General features: G+C 49.0%; 4 protein-coding genes across 4 annotated transcripts; 3 read left to right on the forward strand and 1 right to left on the reverse strand.

Annotated features, from left to right (window-relative positions):
• The first annotated feature begins 38 nt into the window (after positions 1–38).
• LOC6624463 (NADPH-dependent diflavin oxidoreductase 1) lies at positions 39–1,969 on the forward strand. Its single transcript, XM_002046566.4, has one exon. It carries the CDS (start codon positions 127–129, stop codon positions 1,858–1,860), a length of 1,734 nt encoding a protein of 577 aa, XP_002046602.1. The 5' UTR covers positions 39–126; the 3' UTR covers positions 1,861–1,969.
• Oseg1 (intraflagellar transport protein Oseg1) lies at positions 1,897–7,225 on the reverse strand. Its single transcript, XM_002046567.4, has 11 exons — positions 7,056–7,225; positions 6,758–6,988; positions 5,248–6,702; positions 4,705–5,187; positions 4,368–4,642; positions 4,153–4,300; positions 3,882–4,082; positions 3,699–3,819; positions 2,499–2,655; positions 2,162–2,439; positions 1,897–2,098 (listed from the first exon to the last, which is right to left on the reverse strand). Exons 1-11 carry the CDS (start codon positions 7,118–7,120, stop codon positions 2,003–2,005), a joined length of 3,510 nt encoding a protein of 1,169 aa, XP_002046603.1. The 5' UTR covers positions 7,121–7,225; the 3' UTR covers positions 1,897–2,002.
• A 37-nt stretch (positions 7,226–7,262) lies between these two features.
• Exo70 (exocyst complex component 7) lies at positions 7,263–10,894 on the forward strand. Its single transcript, XM_002046568.4, has 7 exons — positions 7,263–7,573; positions 7,639–8,153; positions 9,201–9,265; positions 9,327–10,057; positions 10,119–10,441; positions 10,507–10,640; positions 10,696–10,894. The coding sequence occupies exons 1-7, from the start codon at positions 7,333–7,335 to the stop codon at positions 10,796–10,798; spliced, it is 2,112 nt and encodes a 703-aa protein (XP_002046604.2). The 5' UTR covers positions 7,263–7,332; the 3' UTR covers positions 10,799–10,894.
• Positions 8,305–9,149, forward strand: mtrm (matrimony). Its single transcript, XM_015176125.3, has one exon. The coding sequence runs from the start codon at positions 8,399–8,401 to the stop codon at positions 8,987–8,989; it is 591 nt and encodes a 196-aa protein (XP_015031611.1). The 5' UTR covers positions 8,305–8,398; the 3' UTR covers positions 8,990–9,149.
• Positions 10,895–10,919: the final 25 nt, after the last annotated feature.

The raw sequence follows: 10,919 nt of genomic DNA on the forward strand, positions 1-10,919 counted from the left end.
CAATTTAAATGCTTTCAGCTGGACGCTACCTTGCACACTGCGAGCATTGTGAACAGCTGACAAGCCGGCCTTGTGTCCGATTGGAATTTCATTCCCTTTCGAAATTGTTTTTTTTTATTAAAAATTATGCGTATTTTGGTTCTTTATGGCAGTCAAACTGGCACCGCACAGGATGTGGCTGAACAGATATGGCGCGAATCGCGTCAATGGGGCTTCCAGGGCCCAGTACTCTCTCTTGAGGATTACAATATGCAGCAGTTGATAGAGGAGCGCCTCGTGATCTTTGTGGTGGCCACCACCGGCGATGGCATGGAGCCCGACAATATGAAACAAGCCTGGCGCTTTCTACTGAAACGGAGCTTGCCGAGCAGCTCACTGGATGGTTTACAATTCGCTTGCCTTGGACTCGGTGACTCCAGCTACCCGAAATTCAATTATGCAGCCAAAAAGCTGCACAAGCGCCTGTTGAATCTTGGCGCCAAATCTATTTGCCCGCTTGGCCTATGTGACGATCAGCATGACTACGGCCACTTGGGCACATCGCTTGCCTGGATAGCGGATCTGTGGCAGACACTGAGCAGCACATCGGCTGTGCGCAAGCAGCCGGAGCAGGAGATCGTGAAGCGGTGGAAGGTGCGTGTGCTAGAGCAACAGCCGGCTCTGAGTGAGGAGCGCCTGCATTGGACACAGCGGCAGGAAGCACACGTTTTCAAATTAATCGAAAACACACGCACCACAGCCGAGGATCACTTTCAGGACGTGCGTTTGCTGCGACTTAGCAGCGCGCAAACGATCACCTGGCAGCCAGGCGATGTGCTCGAAGTGCAGCCACAAAATAGCCGTGAAAATGTTCAGGAATTCTTTGATTTGCTCAAAGAACACCAGCTCGACTTTGATGCCAGCACCGTGGTCGAAGTGAGCAGTGCTCACGCAGATTTGCCGCTGCCTTTGCCTTACGCCGCGCCCATATCGCTGCAGCAGGCAGCCAGGTATATTTGGGATTTGAGTGCCAGGCCCAGGCAACGCTTGCTTGAGGTGCTCGCACAGAACTGTGAGGATGAGATGGAGCGCGAGAAACTTCTGGAGTTTTGCAGCGCAGAAGGTCTCGACGATCTGATAGCCTATGTGAACAGGCCGCGTCGCACGCTTTTGGAGCTGTTGAGTGATTTCCGGCATGCCATGTCCAAGCTGACGCTATCGCAGCTATTCGAAATGATGCCTTTAATACAAACGCGCAGCTTTTCCATTGCGTCGGCCGCCGCAAGCGGCACGCTCGATTTGCTAGTCGCCGTGGTCAATTACAAGACCATAATGCATACGCCGCGCTTGGGCCTGTGCTCCAACTGGCTAAAGGGCCTACAGGCAGGCGAGGAGCTGCGCGCCGCTATCAAGCCGGGCACCATGAACTGGCCCAAAGAGCCCGAAACACCTCTAATCATGATTGGACCCGGCACAGGCATAGCGCCCTTTCGCAGCATTATACAGGAACGCCTGCATCAGCAGCAGCTGGGCCACGATACGGGTCCGCTTGTTGTGTTCTTTGGCTGTCGCAACAAGGCCAAAGATTACCACTTTATGGAAGACTTTAAGGCGTGGCAGGTTGATCAAAGCGTGGAGGTTCATGTAGCCTTCTCGCGCGACCAGGAGAACAAGGTGTATGTACAGCATCTGATCAAAGAGTGCGGCGCGCACCTGGCCAAGCTGATTAGAGAGCAGAATGCTTATGTCTATGTGGCAGGCAGCTCCAACAATATGCCAAAAGCTGTGCGAGAAGCATTTATTGAGGCGCTGGACAACGATGCGCTCCATATGGAGCAGCTGATAAAACAGCGACGGTACCAGGAGGAAACGTGGGCCTAAGACAACAACTGACCAAAGAGAGGCTTCAACTGTTAGTTAACAATTTTGTAATTAGTTTATATTTGTCGGACGGATATGGGAAATACATCACGTACAGCCTTAAACATAAGCTAACAATACAATTCTTAAATCTATTTTGCACTCAAAAGTCTTCCAGCAGCTTGTCCGACGAAGTGCGACAGAACGGACAGTGGCCCTTTTGCAGCACCTGCAGCTCAAAGTCCTCCGCATAGAAAAGCTAGCAAATAAGCAAAACAGTAAATGGAAATATTTGAAGCATTAAGAAGCTCTCGCCTCTTACCAGCAGACACTCCGGGCAGTAGGTAACCTGCAGATCGGGCAATATATTGCGATAATATATGTTGCGTATGTGCTTGTCCTGGCGCTTCAGTATCAGCACATGATTGGGATCAATGGCGCGCAATGCATTGCGATCTAAGCTCAACGGCAGCGCGCTGGCCACATCCTCATTAAATGGATCCGCATCCTCGGCATTTTTGGTCGGCGCCAGAAGCAAACGCTCCGCCTCGGCATCGGTAATGTCCACCTCCGGATGGAATTGTACTAAAGGCAAGATTTCTGCAAGCCAACAAGGATATTGTAATCATTGAGAGTTGTGTCTTTCTCGTTCCACTCACCAAATGAAACAAAGGAAAATATATAATCCTGTCTGCAGGTGGGGCAAGTATTGTTATTTAAATGCTGGCTGTAGTTGGAGCACTTATAGCACAAGGGCAGCAGCTCCTCGGGATCATTGAAGCCGCTCTTGCAGGCCTTGCTGTTCAGGAAATTTAGCTGTGAATATATAAATGTGCGAGGGCACATAAGTATTATATATATATATATATATATATATATATATATATATATATATATATATATATATATATATATATATATATATATGTATATGTTTGTGTGTATGTGTGTGTGGGCATGTGTGTGTTAGTGTATGCTTGCATGTATGTATGTATGTTTGTTTTCTAATATCAAACGCAGGCCAAACTAATTTGTCGCAGTGCTGCACATTTAAATAAAACGAATTTTTACCAAGTGCTCTCCTCCTCGATTCTCAAGAATTCAAGTAGGCCTTGCTGAAATTTAGCAAGGCAGCAAACGTTGGCCGACTGCTGGCCGTGGAGCAGGAGGCGGTGGACCTGGAGCCGGTGGCGCAGGAGGAGGCAGGGCGGGTAAGTGTATGTATGTATGTAGATGTATGTATGTAGATGTTTGTAGGTAGATGTATGTATGTAGATGTTTGTATGTAGATGTTTGTATGTAGATGTATGTATGTAGATGTATGTATGCGTGTATGTAGGTGTATGTGTGTATGTAGGTGTATGTATGTAGATGTATGCATGTGTTAGATGTATGTATGCATGTAGATGTATGTATGTATGTAGATGAATGTGTGTATGTATGTGCGCATGTGTGTATGTATGTGCGCATGTGTGTGTGTGTGTGTATACATGTATGCATGTGTGTGTGCATATCTGCATATATATGTACGTATGCATGTCTGTATATATGTTTGGTTGTATCATCCATGCGAACAAACATGCATACATATATATGCAGCCATGCATGCAAACATTAAAGCATACATGCAAACATATGTACATGCAGGCATCCATACATACATACATGCATGCATACATACATACATACATGCATACTTACATGCATACTTACATTCATACTTACATGCATACATACATGCATACTTACATGCATACATACTTATATGCATACATACATGCATGCATACATACATTTATATATGTTTACTGCAGCCACAGATTAGTCAGGACAATTTTTCGTATATTATGTTAACTCACGTCGATTTGCTCCTGCACGCCAGCAGGTGGTTTAAGCGACTGCAGACGCTTATTGACCAGCAGGCACAGCTTGTTGGCCTGCAGCAGCTTGGCCTGTTTGGCCAGCGTGAACAGCACCGAGCTGTAATTGTACAATAATTATGATTCTTCATATTTCTCTACAAATATATACGTTAAACATACAACATGCTCACGCCCTTTGGCGCGCCCTTGTTCTCCACTTCGTTGAATATGAAACGGCTCACATTGAAGAGGCTAACCGGCGAGTAGGTTGTAAATGGTTCCTTCATATAGTTGTAGATGACGCTGTAGGCATAGTAGACCTTGGCAATGCGCAAATGGTTTTTGTACTCGTTCAGATGATGGTCAATGGCATTTTGTTCCCTATAAAGAAGGAAGAGGGAATCATTTTAGAGGGATTACAATTCAGACAAGCAGACCGGCCATGTCATACGGTTTCTCGTGATAGATATCCAGATACTGCTTGGCCAGCAGCCAGTAAAAGTAGCTGGCATCCAGGTAACGCTCCTCGGCAATGGCCGTTTTGCTCAGCTGTTTCAGCAGGCGATTCGCATCTTTGGTGCGGCCAGCTTTCAGATAAGCTAAAGATAAAGTGTACGAATATGTTATACACGGCTCCCTATATAAACTTATCGTCTAGTCCCTCACCCTGATGCGCCTCTATAAATTGATCCGTTTCCGCCAGCCACTGTGCATGCTGGTAGTGCACCGTGGGCAGCAGCTGTGGCAAACCCTCCGCCAAGCGAAAGGCCTCTGGCCAGTCCTGGACCTCGACATGCAGTTGCACTACTTGCGCCTCGTCGCCCAGCTTTTTGAACATTTCAGCGGCGAGTGGCAAAGCTTTGAGCTTTTTAAGATTCTGTGCCACCGACTGCACGGCGTCGCGTTCGCTGAGGCTCAAGCGGCGGCCAATGTCATAGAGCCTGTCAAATATACAGAACATCGATTAAATCAGAATCGAACTTGGTCTCAGCATGACGCTTACACATCCGCCCATCCCTGTTCGGCTACAATGTCTATGGCCTTCTGGTGCTCGCCAGCGGAGAGCAGCAGCTCGGCCGCTGCGCGCGGTTCCTTGACAGAGTATGCCCATTCCGCGCGCTTGCGCACCAGTTCACGCTTCTCCACTTCGCTGCCATCCTTTAGGTACTCTTGGGCCAAATCAAACATGCGCAGATCTGTGTACATCTCCAAGGCGCGCGAGGAATGACCGCATTTGAGAAACAGGCGTGCCGCCTCCTTGAATTTGCCAGCAAAAGCGCAGCTCTCGCCGAGAAGCACCTCCTTGGGCACTGCGGCGCGCTGCTGCAGCTCCCGCAGCTCGCTGATGACCTTCAGCCAGGGCAAATTGCGCACTTTGACGTATGCATCGCGTGCTATATTTATGTGCAGCGCCTCCAGAGCAGACTGTGCCAGGCCCTCCCAATCGCTGATGGTGACACCAAGGCAGGCCACCTGATAGGCCTCACTAGAGCAGAGGAGCAGCAGATTAGGAAAGGGAATATATATTTCTTAAATTGCAACTTACTCAAACAGGCCCGCCTCGATGAATTGCCACATGGTGGCGCCCAGAGCTAGCGGCGTATTATGCATAATGTTGCCGCGCAGACAAAAAGCAGTCGCTCCACACAAGCCCACAACGACGCCGTGCATATTCTGTGGCGCCCTGGGCGGCAGGTTGCCCACGCGCACGCTCAGCCCGCCGCTGGTGTGCGTGTAGCAGAGCATTGTGTCCAGATATGTGTTCCAGGTGACGCTGTTCACGCCCACATCCTGATAGAGTATGCTGTCGTTGAGCAGGTCGCGCACCACCAGCCGCCCAGCATCGTCCACAACGGCAATTTTGCTGCGATTCGCATTGATGTCCAAGCAACGCACCGCCGACACCGCCGTCGTGATGAGCAGCGGCAGCGAATTGTTGAGAAATATGCGAAATACTTGACCGTTCTTCAGACCCACCATGAGACCCTCGCGACCCGGCGGACCGCCGGTCACCTTGATATAGCGTATGAACGAGTCCATGATCCATTCACGTTGCAGTGCGCCGTCAAAGTCCAAGCACTGCAGCCGCTTTTCCTGGCACAGCACAATATTTAGGCCACACACGACCAGCAGGCTGCAATCGAACTTTTGCTGGATCTTCTCCTTGACCTTGTAGTGCATGGGCTGATTCTCTGTGGAGCTGAGTTCGTAGAGCACCACACGCTCCGGCAGCTGCACGGCCAGGCGGTTTCTATAGATGGCTATTTTCTGGACGAGATCGCGACACTTGATGCGCACCTTTTGACCCGACATCAGATGCTGAATAATCACATCGCACATGTTCTCCCGAAAAGCATAACGCTCCCGGTACAAAGCATGCACGGTGCTGGATGCAATGTTGAAACAGGCCAGTGTGCCGTCCTGGCAGCCAATGCTGTAGGATTGGCCATTCGGATGCAGTGCCACCGACCAGATCCACGAGTTGAAGCCATCGCCGAGCGTGCCCAGGCGAACGCCATCGCGCGTGAAAAAGTGCAAGCTCTCCGTACAGCCGCCCACCACACAGAATTCGCCATTGGGAAAGTATTGCATGCAGAGCGGATCGAAGCCCAGGGCACGCTCCTTGCCAATCATCTGTCCGTTGAGCGTGTGAAACGACAGCGTCTGGCCCCAGTCGGCAATGGCAATGGTGTCCACATTGCCAGCGCCATTTGCCGGACAGCACTGTACGCTGAACACGGAGCTGTTGGGACCACCAGGACGCTCAATGCGACCCTTCTCTTCACCCAATTTACTGCGTATGGACACGCTGCCGTTCGTCAGGCCAAGGATCAAATATTGTCCATCGTTGGTCCAGGCACAGCCATTTACGCGCGAACCAATTTTATACTTTTGCACAGCCTTCTGATCCGCCGACCAGAAGGCAAAGTCCGAGGTCGAGCAGGAGGCCAAGTGATGCGACACGGGATTAAAGCACATGCACTGAATGGAGTCACCGTGGCTATCGCAAGAGAGCTGCGTTAAGTTGTGTGCCTTATGAATGTTGTCATACATACGAGTACTTGAGCAGCCCCTCCAGCTGCGGAGACCACACAATGACCATTTTGTCGGCGGCGCCGCTGGCAAAGCGTTTGCCATCGCGCGAATAAACCACCGCATTGACAATATCCTTGTGCGCCTTCAGGGTGTTCAGCAAGGAGCCGTCGTTGGGATTGTAGATGAGCAATCGCTCACCTGCAGCGACCACCAATTGGCTGCCATCGGGCGAGTAGCAAACGGAATGTACGCTGCAAGCAATTAGAGGAAATTCAAATTTTGCCACAGGTGGTTGTCAATTCTACTTAGCAACTTTACCTGGTGTTCTCATCCTTGGCATTCGGAAACTCGATGCGCTCCAACCATTTCAGAACGCCACGCATTTTTTTTTCATTCAAAGCAGCTGCATCGTTTGCAGGTTTTTACATTTTATTTACGTTTTGTTTGGGCCAAAATAATAGCTGCCATGGAAACCAAGCAGCTGGGTTATCGATAACACAAGCTCATCGATAGACTCGATCTTAGCACAGCCAGAATATCGATAGGCATCAGCTGTTTGTCTTTTAGAACACTTTCCGGATTCCGGACAGTGTTGATGAGTTCTCAGTGCAAAATCAAAACAATGAACAATTTGGATAGTTCGCTGCAAGCGCACAACAAATTGGAAAAGGAAACAACCAATTTGGTGCTGCTCAAAGATCGTGTGGACAAGTATCACGATCTGTCCACGCAAATGTCCAGCATACTCACCATCTTCGAGAAGCGCTTGGGCAACTTGGAGCAAACCATTTTGCCCGTCTACCAGGAGACGGAACAGCTGCAAAAACGACAACAGAGTAAACAACTGATAACATTTTCCCACTCACAGGCTGATTAATTAACTGAACGCCCCGCATTTCAGACTTGGAGGCCACGCTGAACTGCCTGGAGAGCGTGCTCTCCCACTACGATGTCTCCCAGGAGGTTTGCCAGCTCATACACCAGGGCCCCATTGAGGGCAACATTGGCGCCTTTCTGGACGCGCTGGCCAAGCTGCGCGCCGCCATGGACTACTTTCTGCACAACAATTCGCAGAGTGTGGAGCTGGAGAACGTGACCAGTTTGTTCAATAACGGTTGCGAGGGTCTCAATCAGCACTACAGCATGCTGCTCAAGAAGCACAGCGCTCCGCTAAAGCCTGTCGAGCTGCTGGATCTTATTTATATTGAGGATGATTCATCCAGCGATGAGTTTACATCGTTTCGCCAGCTCTCGCAGAGCACACGCGAGGAGCTCTTTACCATATCGCTCTGGCTGGAGCAGAATATGCGCGAATATACACACATTTACGCATCCGAGCGTGGAGAGGTTGTGCTGCGTTCCCTGCAGCTGCTCAAGGATCATCAGAAGAGCAGCAGCTGGGGCACAGAGGCTCTGGTGAGTATCGATGTGTATAAGAGTGGGGAAATTTGTGACGTGACAGTCTTATGCGTAATCGATAATTGTGTATATATATATTGTGAATTGTGTATGCAACACTGTGCGCCTAACGGCAGTTTTCCCGAAATGCTGCCAGTAATGGCGACCGCCGCAGCCATAGTTAATTTTATGCTTTTCAGCAACGTCTCGTGTCGTGTCTTGAATATTTTTTTATTTTATTTTGTACATTGCATACAATTACTATGGCAGAATTTTGCACTCCAAAAGACGTGTGCCAGTTACCGTATAATCGCAGCTGCGATATCAACACGTTGACCGTGGACAGCATCAATGTGCGCTGCTCCACGCCCATTGTGGGCAAATTGCGTTCACCGAATTTGTCGCCAATTCGCATGGATATGCGATTGAACAAAAGTCCGGCATCGCCGATGATACTCAAGAAGCAAGTGAAGAAAAAACAACAGCAACAACAACCACAACTAGCAAATCCTGTCAAGAAACCCGGCAAGGAGGTGGGCCCGCTCGATGACAGCAACAATAGCTTGAACAACTTTCTGGATGATTCGAGCGCCAGCAACACGGAAACTTCGCTGTGCCGGGAATCGCGTCGTCGTTCGCTCCAGGCTGAGAATCATTCGTATGTCCTGAATCATGCGACCAATGTGAAGGAAGTGCTGCTCCTGGTCGGCCTGGAGACGTATCTGGACAAATTTGAGAACTCGCACATTGATCTACTCGAATTGGTGTCCATGCAGCGTGCCGATCTCAAAAATATTGGCGTACGCAAGGATGAGGACTGCAGCCGCATACTGGATGCGCTCAAGGAGCTCTAGAGGATGTCCTCAACAGGCTATCGCTGGCTGATATGCTTAATATATATTTATGTATCTTTTATTTTCAATGTGTTGCAAGATTTATTAAGATCTATTTAGATATTCATCAAATGTTTGTGTAAATCGCCAGTAAATATATTTTATACCAAATGAATTCTAATTTAAGCCTGGTTGATTTTTGTATCCTAGTTAAAATGTTCGTTTCTTGCAGCGACCACGTCACAGCGGACGTCAAAATGAGCCCAAGAAGAACACCTCGGCGCGACTGCAGCAAATGTGCGTACAAAATATGTTCCTGCTCCGGTAGAAACCTCCATTAATCATCTTCCTCTTGCAGCTTTGAGAAGAAGGCCAACAAGCTGTATCTGCGCGCCACACAGACCATTGAGCAGTCCACTGGCTTCTCCATTAAGAAGGCCTCCTCGCACAGTGATCATCTGACCTCGGAGGATCTGCTCGATGGCGATCAGGAGCTGGACAAGTATCTGGTTATGCTGCTCGGCCTGCAGCGTCTGCTCAACTGGGAGCGGGCCATTATGCGTGACATAATACCACCCTCCAAGCACAATGAGGTATTTGCAAGGCTGGCCTACAATGCCATCGAGCTGGTGGTCAAAGATGCGGAGGCCATAACGCAGCGCATCTTACGCTGCATTTCGCGCAAGGAATGGACCTCAGCTCTGGGCATATTCTCGGCGCTGAAGCGTGTCATCCTGCTGCAGCCGGACATTGAGCGCACCTACGATGCGGCACAGCGCGAGCAGTTGACCAAGGTGCTCAACAAGCTGCAGCAGACGGGCGCCAAGGCGCTGGAGCACTTCCTGGATGTGGTCAAGGGCGAGTCGAGCACAAACATTGTGGGCCAGAGCAATGTGCCCAAGGATGCGACCGTGCACGAGCTGACCTCCAATACGATTTGGTTTATCGAGCATCTATACGAGCATTTCGATGTAATTGGCTCCATACTGGCACAGGATGTGCTCTACTCTACGCAGCTGGACACCATTTTGATGAAGAAGGCACTGCCCGGCGAGGAGCGCAACAAGGCGCTGCTGGCTATCTACATAAGTGAGAGTTCTGTCTAAGATTTCATTTGCTTTTATTCATATTTACTTTCCTCTCTTCGCAGAGAAAGCGCTGGCGGAGCTAAATCTGTCCATTATGAACAAGTGCGAGCAGTACAATGATCAGGCCACCAAGCATCTTTTCCGTCTGAATAACATACACTATATACTCAAATCCCTGCAACGCTCCAATCTCATTGATTTGGTCACGCTGGCGGAGCCAGAATGTGAGCACAGCTATTTGGAAATGATACGTGAGCTAAAGACGAGCTATCAGAAGACCTGGTCCAAGATGCTGTCGGGCATTTATTCGCTGGAGGAGCTGCCCAAGCCAGTGGCCGGCAAAGTGAAGGACAAGGATCGCAGCGTGCTCAAGGAGCGTTTCTCGGTATGCAGATGAAATTAAACCAATGTTAAGCTCAGTTGTGCTTATACTTAACTCTAACCTTGCAGAACTTCAATAAGGACTTTGAGGAAGCGTGCAAAATACAGCGCGGCATTTCCATACCCGATGTCATACTGCGCGAGGGCATCAAACGCGACAATGTCGAGCACATACTGCCCAACTACAATCGCTTCTTCGAGATGTAAGTTAATTGGGGTATCCATAAGTAAGTCCAAGCTAACTCCTGAATTTTCTAGGTATGCTGCGGTGCAGTTTAGCAAAAATCCGGATAAATATGTCAAGTATCGGCCGCATGAGATTAATGCCATGCTTAGCAAGCTCTTTGATGACTCCGCCTAGGAGTCCAACCTGTAGCATTCCCCATTTTGTACGTTCGTTCGGCTTTTTAATTCCAACACAATAAATATCGTTTTAAAAAAATATTACATATCAATACGCAATAGACTGTAGCCTAAAAATA

Source organism: Drosophila virilis, chromosome 3 (assembly GCF_030788295.1).
Source record: "Drosophila virilis strain 15010-1051.87 chromosome 3, Dvir_AGI_RSII-ME, whole genome shotgun sequence".
Taxonomy (NCBI): domain Eukaryota; kingdom Metazoa; phylum Arthropoda; class Insecta; order Diptera; family Drosophilidae; genus Drosophila; species Drosophila virilis.